We start from the raw sequence: 24,418 nt of genomic DNA on the forward strand, positions 1-24,418 counted from the left end.
CTTTAAAACCCTCAAGGTCAAACGATGCTTTTTAGCATCGTGGACATAGTGCACCTTTATACGAAACGTCCAGAAGAGCTGAATGTGATGGTGCTTGGTATGACTCACCCCAGGCAGCTGGGTTAACATTAGACTGTACCTCAATTATCAGAGGCACGCAACACCCGTCCAATCACCCAGCCATTCACACCCAGAGTATTAAGCAAAGCGAGAGCATTCACTCCAACGTACTTCCGTCTCCGCTAAAATTTATTTATTTACGTATATATCAATTAATCGTTCATAAAATTGGTATAACAAATAATAATTATACAAATCAGTACAAAATGTAAAACAGATAAAAAGCAGAAAAGAGAAGGAAACAAAATAAAGCAGTGCCTTTACTAAAGCATAAAACTGGAGTTAATTAGTTAAATTGACTTTTTTTTAATTACAGTTTTTAAAAAAATATGATCTGTTTGTTGAAATTTAAAATAAGACCAGATCCAAAAAACTATATGTAGGGCATTAAGTTTGTGTGGGGCAAAGGAGAACATAAATATGTTAACATAAATATAAACATCCACAACTTACTTGTTGTGGATGTCACTAGATTGTCAATTAGCATGTAAAGGTTAAATATATTATATTTCTAGCACTATTGCTAAAGTTTGTTCGCGTGTTCTCATGCCACAGCTCACGCATTCTCTGTTATGACACTATTATCTCAGCAGTTTCAGGTTGGGTTTATCATTACACTGGCATACAGTTTTGAGCCATACCTGAATAGTGTTTAAGACACAGATATACGGTGTCATTTAGCGCTATAATAATAATATTAATAATAATAATAATAATAATAATAATAATAATAATAATGAGAAGAAGAAGGATTATTTTTAATCTCAGCGGGGGGGGGTTAGTGCGCATGCGTGTGGCGATTGAGTGGAGAAGTTATGAAAATCTATATATATTAACAAGGATATCATATATATATAGAAATTATACACTGACCGCAGACTTTACATGGCGCACACGGAGTTCCTCGCTGAAAGCTCCCTGTTTGTAACCGTTTCGTGTCTTTCCGATCCAGTTCCGGTATGTGACCGTTAGCAGCAGTCGAGGGGGGGAACTATCTTGAGTTTCGGTGTCACCGCTCCGCTGCTGTTTGTCAGTACACTGTACTGTACCGGAGATGCCAAGATGGCTGCAAGCAACTATTTCGGCTTCACACATGGTGCCGGTCCGCAGTACAGGTAATTCATGTGACGTGGGTTGGTGTCAGCGAGCGCGTTGAGCCGCAGGTGTCAGCTGCCGAGGTGTATCGGCGGAGACACGGTCACCCGTGGGGTTTCGCTGCGTGGCAGCGCAGGGATACACGGCTAGCTTGACCCGCTTGGTTCGGTTAGCTAACATTAGCTGGCCGAGATCGCAGGCCAGCGCTTGCAGCTTGACATTAGGTGAACCACAGCGCTATACAGCTGCACCAGTTGGTTCGATGCTTCAACACTTTCTGTGCTGTAACATAATTAAACGGGGTCAGTAGAAAGAAGTGTTTTAGCCGGGTAACGAAACCGAGCTGGCTGCAGCTGTGACGGGTTAGATTTTGGCCGGCGTTTAGGATTAAAGAGGGCCAATCTGACACCACTGACGGTCTTGTATCCCCAAACGTCATTCTCTGACTTCTCTGACATGCAGCCATACAGAGCAAAGAGGCCCTCGGAAAAGCAGCAGCAGCATTTGCATAATTTGGCTAAGTTTGCCTGCTTAATTTAGCCTTTGAATTTGACAGGTAATCAATTAGTGATGTGATGGAGCCATCATCCTGCGGTTAGTGAACTGTGAAGGTTTTCATGCCTTGTCTGTTGTGCTGCATTAAGCCAACAAACCTGACAAACCGGACTGCTTTCCTCTGCGGCCTCTTTGTGCCTTTTATACCTGTATTAAAATTCACCCCTGTCATTCTCTGCCACCAGCACTGATAAAATATGCAGTATTTAACCTTATGCTGCACACCACATCTGTGCTGATAAACTGGTTATAGGCAGGAGTTACCAGTTCACTATGCTCTTCATCACGTCAGGGCAGTGATCCAAACATCTACAGCACACTCACAGGCCGAGAGGAGTCTCCGAATATTTTGACCTGGATTTAGGGCAGCAGTGTCGTGCCCGACTAAAGACACCGAGTTGGGTTCCCAATCATTTTTGGGGAAATCTGTGGGAGCACATGGTGTGATGTTCTTTAAAGTTTTCTCTAAATTTCTGGCAGAAGTCGGTTGATTCAGACCATTTGACGTGCAGACATTTTTTAAAGTTTCACTAAATAAACTGAGCTTGCAGCAGTTTTCTTTTGGCTGTGTTGAAACCTGTTTGAAGGGCTGTCAGGAATTCCTCTGTCAAGAAACACACAGAGCTTTTGTTTTGTACTTTTAATTAAAATCGTGCTATAGATTTACACGTGCTCTTTTGTGACCTTACGAGCTGGACCAAATCCTGCTCTTCACAGATTTTAATCTGGCCCACCCGTTACTTTAGCTGCTTCATAATTTAGGTCGTAGCTGTGTGTCGTGAACCTTGCACCCATGCGAGACTAAATAGACAGGCGTGCTTCCACAGCTTGTGCAATCTAACAAGCTGACTAACAGCTGAGTCTTTGCAGAGCCCACGGCGTGACCCTCCACACATTTGTGCTTGTGTGTGGTTTCAGTGCCAGCCCCGAAACAAACAAATGAAAGGCTGGGACTTTCTTACTTCCCAAGTCCTGGGAAGTTTTTTACACTTCTTTGTGCGTTCCCTCACAGTCATTCCGGTAGTTTCTGCAATCTCCCTCCAGGAGTTTGTTGACATCCCTATGTCCCTATGTCGAGTCCCTATGTTGCGACTATGATTACTATTCCTTATACTAAGGTGTTAATTGATATTCTCTCACTGATAAATAAAACAAACTGCAGTGAAACGTAGCTGGAGATGCACAGGAGAAATTGGCCATTGTTTGCACAGCATGTAGCTACATTTCCAGGGAAGTGCAGGTCGGGTTTGAGTGGAGCTTTGACTGCAGCGAAAGCAAAGTTTCCACTGACGTGGGAGATGGACTGTTTGCACAGAGAGTGCTGTGTATCTGTTTGCTGTATTTTCAAAGAATATAATTCACATGGCTGGTTTGAAGTTTGAACCCCAAACAAACAAAGATAAGGCGTGACAGACGGATGCGTGCAGCTGCAGCGCTGTGAGTCTTTTCCTAAACTAGTCGCATCGTTTGGAGCAGGAAAGGCTGGCTGTACTTTAGTGTACATCCAGTTTCTGTACTGCACAGTTAATCCGCCTCATGAATGTTTTTGCGTTATATGAAACCTTCTCCACAGGCTGCATAAGACTTGCAGACAAATCTGCAGAACAACATTAAAAATTCATTACTTTGCCTGGATTTATTTATAACATAAAAATATCAGTGAACTGTATAAATATGTCACTGTTGCTCAGGTCCTCTGTGTGACCATTAGTGACAATGAATGTGACACCTCTGCCTTTAAGGCATCATTTAATTTAAGCCCACTAATGTTCTCGTCCAGACTGACACTGAAGGCTGTCAGCTGGAGTCACTGATGTCATTGCCTATAATTACTGTGCCTTCAAAAACATGCAAACATGCTGAGCAGCCATGCATGTATTTTAAAGTGATTGGTAATGATACAGATTCAAGATTCTTTATTTGCCACATTCATAGTTATAGGAGTACAACATGCAGTGAAGTGGATCCTGACGCGCTCCTCGACTGTGCAAAAGGAGAGAAGGACATTATATACATTTAGTGAATATATACAGGAGGACATTATGTGCAGTAAGTAAATGAATTATGTACATTAAATGAATTAAATAAATAATTTTAAAAAATCTGGAAATTTACATTTGAAAATCTGAAAAATGTACATTGTGCAAGTGGGTGTTAAAGTGTCTAGAAGAGTCAGGCTGGGGTGTGTTAGAGGAGTAAGTGCTGTCTCAGTCACTTATGGATGCTGAGGGGGGGTGGGGGGCATTTTCTGGTTTAGGACCTGGATGGCTTGAGGATAGAAGCTCCTCCGGATGGCGCAGAACCTTCTGCCTGTTGCCGGGATGGGACGGGTCCTTCAATAGCTGAGCTGCTGTAGTTCAGCATCTCCTGGTGTAGGTGTCCTGAAGGGAGGGGAGAGCAGTCCTGCAGCAGTGTGCCGTACGGGTCACTCTCTGAAGAGCTTTTTGGTTCCCAAACCAGGATGCGATGCTCTGTGTGAGGATGCTCTCCACAGCACTTGCATAGAAAGTCCTGAGGATCACTGGAGAGATCCTGAACTTCCTCAGTTGTCGGAGGTGGTACAGGCACTGCCGAGCCTTTTTGGACTGGACCTGATGAGATAAGAGCTAAGAATCAATATCCATCCATCTTCATCCGCTTTATCCGAGGCCGAGTGGCGGGGGCAGCAGCCTAAGCAAAGAGGCCCAGACCTCCCTCTCCCCAGCCACCTCCTCCAGCTTATCCGGGGGAACACCAAGACGTTCCCAGGCCAGCCGAGAGATATAATCTCTCCAGCGTGTCCTGGGTCTGCCCCGAGTCCTCCTCCCGGTGGGACATGCCCGAAAACCAACCCCAGGAGGCACCCAGGAGGCATCCTTGTCAGATGCCTGAACCACCTCAGCTGGCTCCTTTCGATGTGGAGCAGCAGCTGCTCTACTCTGAGCCCCTCCCGGATGGCCAAACTTCTCACCCTATCTCTAAGGGAGAGGCCAGCCACCCTTCGGAGGAAGCTCATTTCTGCCGCTTGTATCCGCGATCTCGTTCTTTCGGTCACTACCCACAGCTCGTGGCCATAGGTGAGGGTAGGGACGTAGATCGACCGGTAAATTGAGAGCTTCGCTTTTACACTCAGCTCCCTCTTCACCACGACTTAATATCCATATGATGTCATAATACTAGAATCTGACCAATATTGGATTTTTAGTTACTAATATTTGATTTAAAAAGCTAAAATTGTCTTTTTTTTCTTTCTTTTTTTGAGGTGCACAGTAATAAACAGATTTTCATTAACAAGCACTTGTTTACTCTCTCTGTCGCTTCTCAGTCAGCTTCTTGTTTGTGGCCTCTCCAGATTCAGCAGAACAGCTGCACAGTGCCCTCTGGTGGACCAGCTGTGCAATGTCAGCACTCATAACAAGGTTGAAGGGTGTTTCCCCGGCTCCTCTTTTCTCATTTTCTAAAACACGATGCAGACATTGCAGCTCGGTCTACAGGGATGCATCACAATATCCGTGTTACTGCAAGAGAAACAATGAGCTAAAAAGGCAAAATGAATAAATAAATCATGAATTACATATTTATTCACCGCACTGTGGTTTCAGTGAGGGTGTGTATCATTATTCTTTGCTTTTCGTCAGGTGGCTTTTGAGTCTGTTAGCGCTCGGATTAGTTTGTTCACTGTAATCATCAATGAGAAGTATTCTGTAGTTACTTCTTAACTGTGTTTGATTATCATCTTTATTTCTGCTGTAATAAACGTTTCGGTTTAAATTCATCTCAGCGTTGTTGGTGCTGCACAGCGTGCTGACTCCAAAAACAAAAATGCAGTTTAGCATTTAAGCGGTGCCAAACGCAGTGAGGTGCATGCTTATGCATACATGTAAAGGCATGTATGTAAAGTAAACTGAGTAAAATTATCACCACTGTGGTCGTGACCGTGCTTTTTGCATATTATTAATGAGTCCTGCTGTTTCTTGGCTGCAGTTTAAATAACTAAGATAAGTGATAGCGGTTTCCTTTTTGCACCGGATGTTGATGTTAGTGACTCACCTCTGTGGTCTGTGCTTCAGCTAACAAGGATATTTTGGACTGAATACTTGGTTTGTCACGTTCCTGTGGTAAATACCTGACAGCGTGGGTGTGACAAGATATGTCAGAATGTTTTGAGTCATTTAAATGTCGCGTCTTCCTTTCTTCCCTCTCCCGTCCTGCAGTACCCAGCCTCCACCAGCTTACTCCCATCCCTCCACAGCGAGTTACAGCGTCCAGCAGGCTCCGGCTGTGGCTCACGCTGTGACCGCCTCATACTCTCCAGCTCCGGTCCAGGCTGCCCGGCCTGTGGTCTCGGCCCCTTACCCGGCCTACCAAAGCCACCAGGCACCCCCGGACTACACCTACAGACAGCCCGATCCCCCGCAGCCAACCACTACCCCACAGACGTACCAGGTATACTCAGACACGGTCAGTTTCTTTGCGCTTCTCTTATGATTTCTGCTCTTCTGTTTCATTTTGCATGCCGGATTTTTGCAAAGCAGGTTTTGTTTTGAGGAATTTTAGAATTCAGATGATTTAACCTGAGAGAGAATCTGTGCACGATTAAATTGTCTGCATTGCTCAAGTTTTAATATGTGTGGGTTGGATGCTCTCTTGTGAACACCAGCAGGACAACTACAATTACGGGCGTCCTGCTGCAGTGACTACCTATGACAATAAACAGTACTACCAGACGAGTATAGCAACGGCTCAAAGGACGCCTACAGAGAGTTACTACCAGACTGGTGAGTCTTTTTCATTCCCAGTGTCCAAACAGTGTAAAATGAGTTGATTTCTGCTTCTTATGGACAATAATATTAGGTTGGTGCATGTAAACCAGCTGATTTCATTTTAAACCATCTTTGCCTTCCCTGCAGGGAACCTGTGATTATTTTTCTTTGCTATGAAGAAACACGAGTCAGGCTGTGATCTAACGTAGCTCTTGATGCCCTTGTTACAGTTTTCCTTTTAAATAAGACGTCGATATCAGTCACAGTTTCTCAGTTTGGAAGAATAAAGTCCAGCAGCTGAGCGAGTTCTGCTTCTTCTTTGGTTCGATTTTCGGTGCAGCGGCTCGATTGGGAGCAGCGTCCTGTGACTCATCAGTGATACTTTAGTCTAGAAATGTCACGAGCCTTTAGACTTTTGATGACTGCTGGATGCTGCTGTGGTGGTGCAGCTGTTATTGATCGTATGAACAGCATCTTCGGATCCCTACAAGCTGTTTTTCCTTCTATAAATGTCCTTCAAAACCAGATAGCAGCTTTCGATGGCTCACATACATCCCCTGAGCTCCTTCGAGTTGCCGATAACCTCGGCAGCTTTATTGTCTTTATTTTGTTCCTTGTCCCTGGAAATCATTGAAGCAGAAATGTATTGATTGACTCTTTGTGAGCGTGGCACAGAGATGAAACGCCGGATGTGATGCAGAACAATGCCTTATGCCCGATAAGTGCCTAAAACGTCTGCACTGTTCTCTGTGTGCACGTCTCTGCCACTCATTTGTTAGTGAAATGAAGATCCTGCCTGCTCTGCCAGAAACTCTCTTGAACACGAACTCTATGACTCATATCCTTCAGCTCTCTCTGTCCTTCCTCTCCACCTGTGCTGCTGCTCCTCTGTTTTCCTTCACCCCTCAATTCTGTCGCATTTTTCTGTATCAGTAGGAGTGAAGAGTGCTTACAGTCCAGCCACCTCCACTGTGTACAACCAGCCGCCTCCCCCCCAGAGGCAGGTGACAGCACTGAAACCCCTCGCCCCCTCCAGCTCTGTGTCTACCAGCTACAACATCTACCCAGTGTCCACGAGCGTCCAGCAGCCTCTAACGCCAGTTTCGTCGTACACGCTCGGCTCCTCGTTCAGCTCCAGCGTCGCAGCCACCTCCTACTCAGGTGACGTCAACATCGGTTTATAGACGCGCTTTAAAGCTGCTAACATTTCAGCCAACTTGTTGTTATGTCTTTTTATGTGTTTTTGTTACAGGTAGAACTGAACAACGATAAGCTATGGGCTAAAGCTAGAAAACCTGTTTAATTAGCTGCACGTTTAACTGTGACTGCACACAGGCTCGTGCTAATTCGTGCTGAGTTACATACAATCTGATATTACTCATCAAAGCTGAAGCTCAGACATGTTGGATGTGGAAAACAAGAAGCGAGGTAGAAGCTAATGTAGCTGACAGGGAAACACGGTAAATGTTACACAGATTATTCAAATGAAAGCAAACTCAGACTAAATGATTTTACAGTGAATAAATTTTTGCCTTTCATTGGTGGATGATGTGTTACATCACTGACATCTGTAAAGCTGAAGCTCAGATGTGAAAGCAGAGTGGATGAAACTGAATGCAGCTTATTTCCTGAATGACTGCTGACTGTTTGACCCATATCCTGCTTGCTTTCGTGTCCCTCTCTCTGCTCTCTCACCCCTCAGGCATTAGCTACTCTGGTTATGATTCAGTCGGCTACACCTCGGCATCCACCCCCACCTATTATCAGCCGCCCCAGCAGACTCTGTCCCAGCCGCAGCCGCAGCCGTCACAGCAACCTCAGCAGCCGCAGCAGCCGCAGCAGCCGCAGGCCCCCGTTCAGCCGCCACCCAAGCAGCTGACCAGCTCGTCCTGGAGTAACTCGGGCAGCAACATGGTGACCGCTCCGACTGGAAACGCCTACAAAAAGCCCACGTTTCACCAGAGCAAGCTGCAGAAGCCCAAAGGGCCTCCCAAGCAGCCGCAGCTTCATTACTGTGACATTTGCAAGATCAGCTGTGCAGGCCCTCAGGTAGGCCATCAGAAATGAGGAAAACATGTTTAATTTTGTGTTTCTGAAGCTTCCCTGATGTGTTTTCAGTATTTTCGACACGTTATCTGCGGCGGCCGCACGGCTCTATTAGATGAGTTATTGCTGCTGTTGTCGTGACTATTTTGCTGCCTTCTTATAAAGGACCTTGAAGCTAGTAACAGATGTCCTCCTGCTACTCTGGAAGTCTGCAGTGAGCTGGAGCGCCAGTAGGGCCAGTAGAGAATATGTTCCTGTCCCAGTGTTCAAGCTTACGGAGGCTGCTGAGCAGTGAAGTTGTGTAGTAGTAACACAGCACCAAATAGGAGCACCTTATTACCGTATTTCCCGGACTACAAAGCGCACCCGAATATTAGCCGCACAAGCTAAAATCAGGGGAAAATACATTAGCCGCACCTGACTAAAAGCCGCAGGTGTTTCAATGTTGACTTATCATATGTAAGAGAATATGCACAAAGCGAATCAGGAAAGAGATGGCTGTTTGGAGACACACCCCTTTTATTAATATTTTGAAAAACAAGTTATGGGTACATATTTGCATAACTTTTTAGGTATATGTACAAGTAGCGGTAATTACAAGTACGAAACATGTACTGTGCTTCATAAATGAGTAACAAATGTAGTACATAACAGTAGCCTACAGCACACCAGAAAAATAGATTCGGACTACCTTTTAGGCTCAGGTGCAGCGACACGGCTTTAACAAGAAGAAAAGTCAGTCATTCACCATCTTCCTCTTCTTCCTGCCACTAAAACCACCAAAGTCCTCTCCTCCAGTGTCAGAAACGAACAGGCTCAGGATGGCTTCGTCATCCACTCTCAGCTTCTCTCCTTCGTTGTCACTTTCAAAACCAAACAAATCCTCGTTGTCAGTGTCAGAGTCGAACACCCTCTGAAGGGCCGTGGCGGTGTCCTCCTCTCCATCATGCAGCAGTCCAGCCCTTCGAAACCCGTTGGTGATCGTGGATGTTTTCACACTTTTCCACGCTGTCAGATTCCACCGGTGGAGTTGGGCATAACTTGCTTTTCGCAAGTTTATTGCCGCTCGTCATCCACGCCTCCCGCTGAACGCGTAGCGCTACTTTGAAGTTTGTTTTTCGCGCTACTTCGTACGGCACTACGTTGCCTGGCGGATGGACATGTGACCAACATACCACTCTTGAACCCCGATCCTTCCGCCAGGCAACGTAGTGCCGTACAACAGCGGAACAAACAAAACAAATCGTCTTACGATATGACAAAAATCACGGACAATCCATAGAAAAGCCGCACCTGACTAAAAGCTTCAAGGCTTGTGCAAAAAGTAGCGGCTTATAGCCCGACAATTACGGTAATTCTAATTTATATAATGCCTTGTATTAAATCACTAAAATACAAGCAAAAAAAGACGTTAGAATATTAGCGTTTGCTTCAAAGGTGTATATCAATGAAAGCGTCCACGACTGTTTTAGATGCTTCGTGTTGTTGACTGGCTTCATCTTTATTTACTGCATTAGACGTACCGGGAGCATCTGGAGGGCCAGAAGCACAAGAAAAAGGAAGCAGCCCTAAAGTCTGGAGGGCAGACGGGGCCCAGCAACGGCCCCAGAGGGGTCCAGACGCAGTTACGCTGTGAGTTATGTGACGTCTCCTGCACAGGAGTGGATGCTTATGCTGCTCATATCCGTGGGTCCAAACATCAGAAGGTACGCATCCCTGTGGGGCTTTTCTCCCCATCTTTCTGTCTGTCCATATTTGCTGTTATTAAAGGAATAAAATAAGCAGCTGACATGCTTTCAGTAGTGATCGTGACTGTGGCGTACACATGTGATGTTCCACTTGACCTGCCAAGTCCTGGAACAAAACCTCCCAGAGGGATTTGGGGTGGGATTAAGTATCAGCAGCCTTAAATGGGTCTGTCTCCTTGTGTCTGTCTTTGTCGACCTCGGAAAGGTGGTGAAACTTCACACCAAGCTGGGGAAACCTATACCTTCCACTGAGCCAGTGTTAGTGAATTCTACTCCAGTTGTCACAACCACGACAGCCGGGAAGCCTTCAGTCCCCTCCTCCTCCTCCTCCTTGTCCTCCTCCACTTCTGCATCGACCACTGCAACTCCTGCTGCAGCTCCCAAACTGGTGGCTGCAAACAGCACGGCTAAAACAGCAACACCAGTCAAGAAGCCCCCGCCTTCCAGAATAACTGTCATTTGTAAGTTTGTTCAGCTGTTATAAAATGTTGGATCTTTAATATTCAGTGTTCACTAATTCAGATGAACAGTGCACACTTACCTTAAGAATGATAATAATAACAACCATAATAAAAATAATTCAAAGGAAAAACATTTGCTTTAGCAGGTTTGTCTGGTTTAAATCTATATTTATGTTTTGGGTGATCTAAGTAGCGCCTCTTCATCGACAGCATATCTGATCCATCTTTATTACTTTAACACCCCAGCACAGGACCAACGAGCTCTACAGGAAATACGTTAAGACCGACAGAATAAAACAAAACAGTAAAAAATAAAACTAGTGCTGCACGCCGTCAACGAGCTAACCGTGCTAACGCGTTGACGCCGTGCAGCCCCACGCATGGGGCGATCCGTGCTAACTCGCTAACGGAGATTTGCCGCTTTAATGCAGTTATGGTGTTAACGTCATTTTAACGAGATTAACGCTGACGGCATTAAATAAAACACATAATACATAAAAATTAAAACAGCGCTTTATTTACAAATAAGATAAAATCAACTAAAATAAAACTAGAACTAAAAACCAACATCGCACCAGGAGCCATAGGTCAGGGTGGTCTCCTCTCTGCAGGCAGATCGTACCAGCGTAAACAAAATAAACTGAAATGCAATTTCACACTGAACACGTTTGCAGTGCAGCTGCAACTGTGGTGTTTAGTTTCTATAAATCAGTAAAATGAAGTGCAGTCTATTCATGCAGCTGTGGGGACTATTTGTTTTAAGCAACTTGACTTAGACGGCGCACAGCGCTGCGCACATGACAAAGGCACGCTATGCAAACAATACGATGACTAGAACCTGTAAAAATAAACGATGAGAATAAAAACGATAAGATGAGGAAGATTTAACAGCTCTTTAACGGTTTGCAGAGAAATGTCACCTGCAAGGACAGAAAAGGATAATTCTGTGTTCTCTTTGTGGTTGCGTTAAATTAGTTCACATTGAACGATGTTTAGTGTTTATTAGTCAGTCGTGTATCTCTCCATAGCCGTTTCATTTAACGCTTGCTTCTTGGATATCCTTTCTTAGTAATTCCTGTAGTTGTGAAACTGTTGTTAAACTTGGGGATCAAACTGGAAGTAGAAGAGCTGCGTCTTCCATTAAACGAGCCTCGAGTATGCCTTCAGCGACCTCCTGAAAGTGTTAACATTTGCCCTGCTTCACAGCCAATAAGCCAGCCAGCACTGCCGCTGCAGCTGCAGCAACAGCAGCGGCGCCGGTGGTGGTGGCTGCAGCCAAGGTCGAGGAGCCTGCGCAGCCGTCAGTCCAGAAGATGGAACCGCAGAGCGAGGATGAGGATGGAGACAGAGCTGGAGGCCAGGGAGACATCCAGCCAGTGGGACACGACTATGTAGAAGAGGTAGGCGGCAAAAGGGTTTGATGGCAGTCCAGTGACGGACGGCAGCTGTGAAATGCTGAGGTTATATTTACCAGCTTTATCCTGCCGGCAGTTTCCAGTCATCATGGGACACAGCAGCATTCGGGTTAACCAAGAGATCTCTAATATTAGTGAAGGTGATTGTTGTAGCAGTTATCAGGACTGACATGGAGCCTAATTGTGACAACATTACACGTCATTTCCCGTTGTTATGAGCTGCATTTATAAAGGTTTCATTACTGTTTCAAACTCATGCCAGTTCTCTTCGTTTTCAGGTTCGTAATGATGATGGAAAAGTGATTCGATTCCACTGTAAACTGTGCGAGTGCAGCTTCAATGACCCCAACGCGAAAGACATGCACCTGAAGGGAAGAAGGCACAGGCTGCAATACAAGGTAGAAATAAAGAGCATTGCTGAGCCAAAGCTGCATATTCTGGAACAGAGTTTGACAATCCTCACTGAAACCATGTGTCTGTTGTGAAGTAATAGCACACGCTTAAATGACAGTTTAGCTGTGATTCCCAACCAGCTCCGCTGAGATATGCCAGGGAATTTTCTTTATGGATGTTTTTGAGCACCAAATATGATGTGATGGATTCCGACTGAGCGAGACTGTAATCTAATCTTGTCAGCCACAAAGTAGCATACCCTGCTGTCTCTGCTATTATAACGGACCGTCGTTTACAAAGTGGACATGGGGTGGTGCTAAAGAGAGAGCGCTGAGGTATGAAATCAAATGAGGATCATTTTCAAATGTATTTGTATGAAATCTGGTTCTAAGCGGAGTCGTTCCATCTCAGCTGTCCAGAACCAAACGGAGGTTTAAGTCCGTTATGGAAACTTGAAATGGAAAGAAAAACGCTGTCGGGTAATCTGTGAAGAGACAGAGTAGAAGATAACATGTTCATCACATGTTTTCTGTCCCTCTGTAGAAGAAAGTGAACCCGGAGCTTCCTGTGGAGATCAAACCCAGTAACCGGGCCAGGAAGCTGCAGGAGAGCAAGCTGAAGAAGCAGAAGCAGAAGGCGGTGCTGAAGCGGCAGAGAGATGACGAGCAGCGCTGGCACATGGAGATGAGGTCAGAGTCAGACGTTAGCCTGGGGGGGGCACGCGTACAGGTAAAACCAAAGAGGATGTGCCAAATTTGAGTAGCTGACTGGCAGATTTGCATGAATGCGTGGAAAAATGTAATTTTTTCATCTTATTTTTACACTCGTATTAAGTTTCTGATATCACTGACCCCCAGAGAAACGTTACAGTGAAATCAGACTTTTTCAGATTTCATCGTTTCACCCGATTAAAAAGTTCCCTGTTCACATTCTCAGGTTCACTTCAGCTGAATCTTAGGCGATGCTCTAGATTTTGGTGCAGGACTTTTTATAAGTCTGATGTATTATTAATGGCAGACAGAGCGTGCGCCTCTGTCCGCTGGAAAAAATTATTCTTGACGAATGGCATTCGAATCCTTTCCTCCTCCTGCAGGCGATATGAGGAGGACTTGTACTGGAGGAGAGTGGAGGAGGAGCAGATGTACTGGGGGGAGCAGAGACGCAGGATGGCACCTCCACCTCTGATGAGCCGCCCCGGGATGCCAGTGCCCCCTCTACTGGTGAGCATTGAAACAGCATCTTTCTTGTTCATCTGTTACCTGGAAAAACAACAACAACAACAAGAAAAACAAGATCTGATTCCACTTCCTCCTCCCGTCTCGCTTCAGTCTTGTGTGCGTCGTCCTGACTCGCTCGACGACCGCCACATCATGGCCAAGCACTCCACTATTTACCCAGTGGAAGAGGAGCTGCAGGCTGTTCAGAGGATCGTCTCCCACTCGGAGAGAGCCCTGAAACTGGTGTCAGACTCTCTGCTGGAGAAGGAAGCACTGACTGATGATGGTGCTGCTGAAGGAGGAGATGAAAAAGGGTAAAAACCTGGCAGATAATTCCCATTTATCCAGCATGTGATTTTTATTTATTTATTTTACGTGCTGCGCGTTTCTAATAGTTCCCAAAGCAGAAGAACAGAAACAAATCAAAGCCTGTGTCTGTGTGTCTGCCTGGCAGGACCGAGAGCCCGGCCCGGCTGCTGAAAGGCGTGATGAGGGTGGGAATCCTGGCCAAAGGCTTGCTGCTTCGCGGAGACAGAAATGTGGAGCTCATCCTGCTGACTGCAAAGAAACCCACCATCTCGTTACTGAAGAGCATCGCCAAGCAGCTGCCAAAGGAGCTGGCGGTAAGCAAATCTCACAAAAGACACGCTTTAGGCAACGGTTTCATCTTTCTGTGATGCGTGGGACTTTGATCCTGAGTTATTTTGACAGTTACTGTATGTGGGATTAAAAAGCAGAACAGAAATATTTCGATATGCAGTCGAGTTATCAGGCGCTGTGGATATTTTATTGTTTGTCATCACTGACTTATGACTTTAGTCATAAGGCCTGGACCCTGAGGTTTCACGGTTGTGCAAGAAAAAGACAGAAAACCGGAAGTTTTCACTTGTAATAGTTTTTGTTATACAAGAGGAAACGAGGTTTTAGCAACTCGAATACCAATCCCACTGCAGCTCATCAGGTACAGAGCAGGTGACTGTATGCACGTGTCCCCCAGAGCCAGAAAAAAGAGCAGTTTGTCATCCACACGTACAGTCGTGATAAGAGGAAAGTACACCCGGGCCGCGGTTATACTTGTCAGGACGTAATAAAAATACTCGTGTCCTTAGAGGGATGAGCAACAAAGCGTGTCGTAGTGCATTGCGTGTTCGTCTGTTTAACAAAAATGAAATTAAAATGCAGAAGCAGAGTGTGGAAACATGTAGGACACCCTATGATTCAATCATTTCTGTATGACTGTCAGTCCTTTACGTCATTGTAGAGGCATTTTGGTTCACTCGTCTTTCCAGCATCGCTTCACCTCATTGAGGTTTGTGCACAGCTCTCTTAAGGCTAACGTCTGTGCACCTTCTCTTGTCGGTCATTCTGCTCTTTGGGTCACTGTCCTGTTGCACGACTCCAATATTTGGGCAAGCTTTGGCGGTCAGGCAGACGGCGCCAATCCAACACAGCCGACCGAGGTGCGGTCCAGTTAAAAGACTGTAATAAAATACAAAAAGACATCTTAACCAAGAAGGAAAGTAACAGTACCGTAAACAATATTAACACCCACACTCTCAGTTTGGGGACAGCAAGGAGGGACAGGACAGCTGATCTGAGAAACCTTTGTGGGGACGTATATCTGCCCTCATGGTTTCCTGGGTGCTGTGGCTGCGAAACAAGCCCAAATCATCAGCTGCGTTTAACAGCTGGTTTGAGGGGCTTTCGCTGATACGTTTGGTTTTCATCAAACACGGTGCTGTGCATTGTGGTCAAACGCCTCTGAGATAATTCGTTCCAAGTCATGTGGTTTCCTCAGACGCAGCGTTGCAAAAAGATTTTAGAGATAAGAGTCTCCTGGCAACCTGCACTCAGTCTTCTTATAATTATACTGACACAGACTTTAACATTTCACAAGCTGACTCAAGCCCGTAGAGTCTTGACGTATGAATGTATTCGAGCTCCTGGGAGGACTGTGATGACGCGTATGAATGCTTCATACTTGGCTAATTATTGTGAAAGCAGCGAGGGTGGAGTAAGATTTCCACGCACAGCTTCTGCATTTGGATAAATGTTTTGTTAAATAAATACTGACACTGAGTAATATGTGATGTCATTCTGAGATTGTGTTTAAATTAAGACCTAATGACCAGATTAAGTCCTGATAAGTGAAGCTGTATAAGCTAAAGAAAGTGTGCTTTTATTTTTAACGTGACTGCACGAAATTAAAAACGTCTTGGCAGCGAGAATTTAACGAATGTCGCGTTAAAGAGTAAAGCTTTCAATTCGTTCAATTTCAGAGACACAACTTTGTGGGGATACTGTGTGATTTGTGGCTTTGGGGGAGGTCCTTTCATGCTCACGGCCGAGCTGCCAGAGGCCGAGCGGGAAGACCAGTGTGCATTTTTAAATTGTTGCTGCTTTCAGAGTAACGTTCGCAAGACAGAGGAAACGAGGTTGCGATGTGTTGTAATTATTCACCATTTCTTCCTCCTGCTGTAGCTGCCACGAGTGTTTGACTGCAGGTGCTTTTCACTGATCTTTAGACTTACTGCCTGGTTATGACACCTGAACCCTACAGAGTGAGATGGGACTTTTCTTCCTTAGCAGCCCCTTTCTTTTAATAAGCATTATGGCTACAAAGTTACTGTCGATGAACAGCTTTTGAGCTAAATAAGGGAACTAAATTGTCTTGAAGGGGACAAAAAAGAAAGAAAGAAGTCGAGTTAAAATATTTCAGTCCGTCCCTGTATTACTGCCAAACAAGGCTATTCATTGTCCCTACGCCACTTCTCCTCTGTAGTGAGTAATCCCAAGTGTCCTTTTAACCGGCAGACTTTTTCTGAAGATCAGTATGAGGTGCAGGCTCACCCCGAGGAGGCGAACATCGTGATATTTTCAAGCAAGGAGCCCAAAATGCAGGTGACCATATCTCTCACCTCGCCGCTGATGAGGGAGGACCCTGCTGCTGAGAAGGACAAGCAGGCAGGAGGAAAAGCGGCTGAGAAAGGTTAGAGAAGCCAAAGCTTTCAGTACCAGACGACCAAATGTTGGCTATGTGTGTAATACACTTATATATAGAGACCCCGCCCCCTCCCTTTCCACCCAATAGCAGCCTGAATTTTTAGGCTTAAAAATTACACAAGAATTCATGTGGGACTTTTAACTAAGCCCACAGTCGAGATTTCTCCTTTTTTCTGTCTTTTCTCAGCCCCTGAAATAAGAATTAAATCACGCATTCATTTGTCCCACGCCTTTCATTTCCCCATTTTTTTATTTTTTATTTTTGCAGCTGCAATAGTCCCCAACTTCTTTATTTCTTTTCCACAACATGGGAACCAAAAGCCGGGCTCTCCGACCTTTCTGTGCCACTGAGCTGTGTGTTTATCCTGTGAACACATGCTCAGATAAAACCTTCAGGGAGCTGTCCAGATAATGCCCAAGGATGGAAACGGTTCAAATAAACGTTTACAAAAAGCCTCACGTATACACACCGGTGCAGTTCTGCTTCTCTCGCCGTCTTTGCGACGATACCACTGAGGGGATTTTGAGGTCCAGCGACTTCCCGTTCCCTCGCGTCTCATCCTTGCATCATCGTGTGGCATTATTGATGATACGGTGCTGGAGTGTCCTTTCGCCGCCTCACAATGATCGAGGAATTTTAAGCTGACATTAGCGAAGCGTTGCATTTATTTCCCCCCACAAAACAACAAAGTTGTCTAAGATCATTGTGTTGCAAACACTCCTCCACCCGCTCCAGTAAATGTCAGCATTGCAATGTGTTTTTTCACATTTGGAAAACATGTTAGAGATGTTTTCTGTGGCCGCTGTCTTTTGTTTTTTTGTTTGGGTTTGTTGATCAGTGCATCCGATTCTGTATCAGCAGACCTGGGCAAGCCGAAGGCTCGTCTGAAGCCACACTGGAGTACACATACCACTGAGAAGTTCACCCACTTTTATGAAGCTTCTCAGAGGAGGATCGCCCTCCTGTTCACTGACACTGAGCTCCCACTCTGAGAGCTGTGATAAATGTGGGTCTGTCTTTCGAGGTGGTATGCGAGTGTAGACTTCAAAATAAAAGTTGCTTGCTTTATGTTCTGCATTTGCCCTGTGAGAAAGCTAATCTCCTTTGTTGTTGCTACAGTTCTAGTGAACATGGAAGTGTGGAAAGCCCCAGTATTACTTCATTACAGCCATCAGTAACCTCATCTGGAGTGCTCTGGAGAAGACCACCATGTGTCATTTTTAGATGGCTAGTCTTAAAAATGTCCTCAAAATTTCTCCACCTTTTTTGTCCTTTTTCTTTCTTCACGATCTAAATCCACCACAGACACAGGCTCCGTCACTCCACAACTAATTACGTTCATCTTCTTGTTTTTGTTGTTGTTGTTGTTGTTTGCTTATTGACGTTGATATTGTCCTAAAATATGAAGTGAAGTGACAGTCCTTACTTTTGTCCCTATGGCTGCTTGATTACTTAGCTATAAAGACAATTAGGACAGATTAAAGGAAACCAAGCAGTGCGGAACCAAAGTTGAGACATTTGTTACAGAATGATAAACTTTCCAAACTAAAGTTTGAGTTAAAAAGTTCAAAAAGATATAATCAGACACTTTTTTTTAGTAACTTTTTGTTAGTCATCCAACGTCAAAGGCAAACAGGGGAAATCCAGCAGTCACAGCTCCGAGTCCATCATGGAAAACTTCTAAAAGTCTGGTGATCACTGGTGGGAGTGTGCTGCACTTTGACTGGATTTTGCTGTTTTTCACTTTGTGCCAGTTTCTCTCACTTCCTCAGTTTGGAAGATTGTTAATACTTATTAATATTACTGAATAATAAGACCGCTGTCTGATCAGGACTCGAAGAAAGACACAGATTTGTGTTTAAATATTTTCTTTTTCTTGTAATTGTAGCGAGACAGAATTACACTCACTGGCCACTTCATTAGGTACACCTTTTCTGCTGCTCAACGATACAAATATCTAATTAGCCAATCATATTTAGAAACTCAAGAACGGGGAAGACAGGTGACTTAAGTGACTTTTGAACAGGAAATGGTTTTACTGGTTTGGGCATTTCACAAAGTGTTGATCTGCTGGGATTCAGCAGTTCTCTGGGTTCTCAGAGAAATGGCCAGACTGCCTCGAGCTAACAGGAAGCCAACGCTAAATTTAAAAAAACAAACGAAAACCAAAACACGGTGTGCAGAAGAGCACCTCTCAGTGCACATTACGCCCCCACCCCATTAGGCTGGTGGTGTAATGGGGTAGGGGATATTTTGTGGGCGCGCTTTGATTGCTGCTTTCAGCAGAACATGACAGCGAGTGCATGGTACTCAAATAACCTCCATAACCATCAGATTGCAGTAGAAGTAGGGCACCTTGAGGATGTGGTGCAAAGGGAGCCACCTCGTAAATGTGCACCTGATAATCTGCAGCAACTGTAGCAATGTTTCCAGCACATTAGTCAATCTATGCTATGAAGAGTCGCGGCTGAGCAAAAGGGGTCCAGCGCAGTACTGCTGAGGTATACCTAATAAAGTGGCATGAGTGTATGTGCAGGGGGAGGAAAACCAGCTTCGGTGGGCTTTGTAGCATACAGGTTTTTTTAATTCTCCATGCCTCAAAGTCCACCAGAGTTTCACCAAAGACAGCAGCACTCGGACTGTGAGCGTACACAAGTCGGCATTAAACTGAGCGGGAATTAGTCGTCATGTAAAAAGCATCCTTTGGATTTCCTCCTGGTTTACACGTGCCTGTATTCTTATTCGATGCCTCCCTTCTCATTCATCTTTCCCCCTCATTCATTTTCTCATCCATCAACTTCAAACCAGAGAATTTAAGGACTGATGGAAATGTTTCTCCTTGTGAGGTACTCTCACTCTTACATCTCTGATCAGTGACTGTACGTCAAGAGATACAACACCTACACTTAGGTAGTGCAGTCAGTATGTGGGCTTTGCGCTGGTTTGGCTGTAAGTCATGAAGTCAGTACGTTATCTCCTACAGATGTGGCTGAGAAGGATCCTCCTGATCTCCTGAATAAGAAGAAATGCCTGGAATATCTAGCTGCTCTGCGCCATGCTAAATGGTTTCAGGTATGTGTGTGTGTACGTTCAGTTTCCCTTTAACTGTTCTGATAAGCTGTGCAGTTAAATGAAAGACACTTAAAGCAGCTTTTAGTGATTATGGCCGTGGTGAGTGTTTGAAATTAAGGCAGTTGGACTTATTTTTTGATTCGCGAAGAGATTTTCACGTGTCATCCGAGCGGCTCCCGAGCGGTCCCCTCTGAGAGTCGTTGATCCACAGTTAATCATGTGAGTCGTCACATGATGAGCCGGTGCATGAAACAAAATCTGGGTCATTTCCGGTTGCGGCGGTCAAGGTGTGTGAGACGTTTCCCCACGCTGTTTGTAAGCTGCTGAGGTCACATGAGCGGAGCTACGAGCCGGGATTGAATCGCCTGTTTTTGTTTTCAAGCACGCGAGGCTGCCACCCAGGCTTTTCCCATGACATGCCGTTATCTCTGAGCTATGTTCATAAAGGTGCTGGTGAAACAGATTGTGAGATTTTGTTTCACCGGTGGTTTCTGGTAAGAGGAAGATGCTGCCAGCCCACTGGCTGCTCTCTCTGTGGTTTGTGCTGCTGTTTCGTTACTTCTCAGGTGCTTCACATCGCTCTGTGTTGTTCCTCTGCAGTGATAAGTGTTCTAGTTTCTGTTTCATCACAGGAGTAATTCTGTTTAACCAGATAACTTTACCATGATGAGACATTTTCTTGGTTTGACAGACTGTATCTTTGGGCAAAAGTCCCATCCTTCCTTTATCACAGCAGCTGTAGTTGCAGAAAGAAAAGAAAAACAAATGCAGGGTGCAGCGTCTGAGCACGCTCGGTGTCTGCGACAGATGAACAGGTACACTTGGTCCAGTATAAGAAGGGAAGGTGATTCTCTACAAACGGCTGCAAGAGGCTGTTGTTGCGATTCAGAGCTTTACCGAGATAACTGAACTGTAATGGAAGCATTCAGACGTACAATGCTCAGAAATTGCAGAAAACCCATAAGCCACACCTCAGACTCTGCAGGCCTCACTCAGCATGTGAGACGTTAACGTTCATGACCGTACAGTTAGAAAAAGTGTGGTACGGCTTGTTTCGAGAACATTTCTTCTCTGCAGAGAGAACACGAGCTTAGCTTTGCAGCGTTGCAGACCAGCGAACATCGAGATACGTTGCACCAAAAATTCCCACGCAGCAGACTTACAAAGTCATACAGAAAGCCACCACTTCTATTTATTGAAGCTAAATATGTTTCTACAATCTACTGAGTCATTGCTTTTAGTTTTTTTTGTTAAATAAGTGATGACTGTGCAATATGTCGCGTTGTTGTCCATCTCAGGTTGCATGTAAATAATTTAGAAGCTGATATTTTTATTATATCCTCAGACATCCTTTTGAACATGACTGCATAGGCTTTTTTGTCTGCTTTGTTTCTGGAGGCTCGTGCCAACGGTCTGCAGTCCTGTGTGATCATCATTCGGGTGTTGAGAGATTTATGTCAGCGGGTTCCCACCTGGGGGAAGATCCCCTGCTGGGTAAGTGGCTTCGTTTATCCTGTTTTTGCTTATTGATGAGGTTTTCTCTCTTTCATTTGTCTTGTTGTTTGTCTGCTTGGTCGATCTACGAAGGAACATTATGCAAAGCATGCTGAGCATTCATAACTCGGTCAGACTCGATTGGACTGTGTGGGAGGCGATAGTTTCAAATGTCCTAAGCTGGTGTTTAATGGACAGGCAGTACGACAGTATACACGTGACATGTGATGTCTTCTTCCATTTGACTGTTTCTTCTTCCAGGCGATGGAGCTGCTGGTGGAGAAGGTTATCAGCAGTGCCACAGGCCCACTTAGTCCAGGGGAGGCAATGCGCAGAGTCCTGGAGTGCATCTCCACCGGCATCCTGCTGCCAGGTCACACACACACACGCGCTAAGGAAAGCAGTCGATGAATGCCACGTGCAGAACTTAGTCGCATTTGCTTCCCTTTGAGCTGCTACAAAATAGCGATTAACTCTCTTTCTCCTCCCTTCACTCAGATGGACCAGGTCTGATGGACCCCTGTGAGAAGGAGCCAACAGATGCTTTGGAAAGCATGGAACTTCAAGCAAGAGAGGACGTCACTGCCAGTGCACAGGTACCCACACACAGCTGTACACCTGAGACCATCATAGGCACTAACAAGTAGGGATGGGAATTTAGCGAACCCGATTCCAATATTGATTCAGTCCCTTCTCGTTGTCTTATCGCTCCGCTTTGAGAGTCACCGTTGCTAAGCAACATATCAAAAAGACGTTGCGTTCATCATTCATGCAGATTAACACAAATCCCTGTCCTAATGAGGACACACGTGTGACCTTTGTCTTAGCATTTAGGTGGGAAAACGCAAAGCAAAAATAAGAACCAGCACAAAGACGCTTTAATGCGATCGCCATGGCGATTCTACTTTAGCAACACCAACAGGTAGAAGCTGAGCTGCAGCCCGGGGTCGGCGTTCGCTCAGCTTTTACTCTGGGTTCTTGGCTAGCTTAGCGTTAGCATGCCGTCTGTGCAGATGCTTGCAAAGAGCCAACGTTGTGTGTGTTAGCAGTACGATGCAGTTGTTTCTGTCCTGGGTTCAGTTTGCCATTGTGCTGTCGTCCCTTTGTGCAGTAAAAACAAAAGTAATGTCCATATTTTTCTCCTCTGATGCGTCTGAAATCGACTGATTGTAGCACAACTGGAACCAGTGAGCAGGATTCACAGGCAGGCAGGCTAATAAGTCCAAGGAAGTAGAGTACTGGATTCCCATTCCTGCTCAGACTTCTCATGTTCAACCCCACTGCCATAAAGAACATTCAGGAAGTTGTTCATAACATCCTCTGTAAAACTAATAACTTCTCGTTCTGTGACAGGTGAACACACCTGTGTTTCTCTATTATACCTTCATGCTTTCTTATTGTGCATATTATATATTAATGCAATTTGCACGACTCTCACACAGTATCAGTCTCACTTTTTAAACGTAATTTTTACTCAATTTTCTGTTTTATCACTGTTAATTATGTATAAGCATCTCTCATAGTATGAGGCTCTTAGTAAGCACTTTAACTTTGTCTATCTATCGATTGTATCCTCTCTGTTCCCAGCATGCTCTGCGGCTGCTTGCTTTCCGTCAGATCCACAAGGTCCTGGGCATGGAGTCCCTGCCAGCATCCAAGGCCAGCGCACGTAACCGCAAGCGTCGACGGGATGTCAGCGAGACGGGCGAAGGCGAGGGGGAAGGCAAAAAAGACAAGAAGGAAGAGGCGGCGAGTGCTTGACCTCTGCCTCCGGAGCAGAGGCATTTACTAGTTTAGAGACTGGTAGAATGTCACAACATTAAACGTTCTTTCTTTTCTCGAAAAACAATCTTAACACGCAGCTATACACGTGCAAATATAACTTTGACTCTACATGTTACACATCTACCCTTAAACTGTGGGGGATGAAGCTTCGGAAGGAGGGAAGGGACTGACGATTGGTTGCAATTCCTTCTGATTTCAGTGTGCGGAGTGAATAAAGGGAGTAAACTCCTTTTTTTACACGCAGTATACGAACCACCACTAATTTGTGTGCCGTTGTGTTGTTTGCTATGATGTTAAAGCCTCCAGTGCAGTTTAAACATCAGCACCTTAAACTTTATTTGCAGCTTTTCTCCGTGAAGAAAAAGCTGGACGCTGCTGCTCTTCGGGCGAGTTCAGTTTTATCATCCCGACTCTTGAATTAACACTGGTGCAGAATATTTGCTGCTGAAACTGGTTTCTAAGATTGTGAAAAGTGGGCAGGAAGCTTTGAAACTGTGAGGGAGGTCAGATAAGAGTGAGCGAGCACAGTACATGAAGTGATCTTTACTTTGCTTAAGGGTAACACACAAAAAAAATCCCCCTGTTTCCAAATAAGTCTAAAATAACCGGCCCACCAAAGGTGGCTTTCTCTGGTGATAGTTAATCTGCCTCTGAAGGGAGAAATCTTCCTTGGTGCAGTTCAGTAGCATGCTGAGGGACTGAAGCACTGTATGCAGCCATAATTGTATAATTTAAATAATATTACCTAGTAATCTTTTTTCTTCCAGAGTATGGTTAGAAGAAGAGAGAAAATGAGACTGAATACTTACTGAAATGACTAAATCGTTATAGTCCTTTTGACTTTCTTCCTTGTGCCTGCCTCATGTTATGTATTACTGATTAAGAGGAACAATTATGGGTTTTGTCTGGTTTGAATCTTGATGAGCGGTATGTCACAGAGACAAAGGAGCCGACGTTTTACGCACCTCTGGCTCAGAGTTGATGCGCATTTTTAGTTTTATCTTCATTTACCAACAGCATCACAGTATGCTACTTGCTTATTTTATTTCCGAGGGATGCTGCGGTCTGTTTTTTGTATTGTTGAAACGGGAAGCGTGAACCTCTCTGTCCTATTATTTGAATGTCTTTGTAGTGTTGCCTAAAGTTGAGGGGAGATACTAAAAATAAAGAGGAAAAAAACACTCTTCGGGCTTTTTCTGTCTTGTGATGTAATAAAAAGCGTCGCTGTGTCTCAAACTGCGCTTTCCTAAATATTGAGGAAGTGGTTCACG

At 44.9% G+C, this 24,418-nt stretch overlaps 1 protein-coding gene across 7 annotated transcripts; it reads left to right on the top strand.

The window, feature by feature from the left end:
- The first annotated feature begins 1,085 nt into the window (after nucleotides 1-1,085).
- zfr2 (zinc finger RNA binding protein 2) lies at nucleotides 1,086-24,330 on the top strand. Of its 7 annotated transcripts, none has more exons than XM_085399659.1 (19): nucleotides 1,086-1,235; nucleotides 5,964-6,210; nucleotides 6,410-6,527; nucleotides 7,446-7,673; nucleotides 8,215-8,561; nucleotides 10,076-10,264; nucleotides 10,512-10,767; nucleotides 11,974-12,167; nucleotides 12,461-12,580; nucleotides 13,119-13,264; nucleotides 13,669-13,795; nucleotides 13,904-14,106; nucleotides 14,247-14,415; nucleotides 16,607-16,781; nucleotides 19,780-19,868; nucleotides 21,267-21,362; nucleotides 21,624-21,735; nucleotides 21,861-21,958; nucleotides 22,950-24,330. In XM_085399659.1, the coding sequence occupies exons 1-19, from the start codon at nucleotides 1,183-1,185 to the stop codon at nucleotides 23,121-23,123; spliced, it is 3,141 nt and encodes a 1,046-aa protein (XP_085255785.1). In that variant the 5' UTR covers nucleotides 1,086-1,182; the 3' UTR covers nucleotides 23,124-24,330. The 7 variants fall into 7 exon arrangements, with proteins under 7 accessions (XP_085255785.1, XP_085255786.1, XP_085255787.1 ...); XM_085399660.1 differs by having other exon boundaries at nucleotides 7,449-7,673; XM_085399661.1 differs by having other exon boundaries at nucleotides 6,413-6,527.
- Nucleotides 24,331-24,418: the final 88 nt, after the last annotated feature.

Source organism: Rhamphochromis longiceps, linkage group LG23, assembly GCF_057381845.1.
Source record: "Rhamphochromis longiceps isolate RC_006_pf linkage group LG23, R_longiceps_female_GT1.1, whole genome shotgun sequence".
NCBI classification, from domain to species: domain Eukaryota; kingdom Metazoa; phylum Chordata; class Actinopteri; order Cichliformes; family Cichlidae; genus Rhamphochromis; species Rhamphochromis longiceps.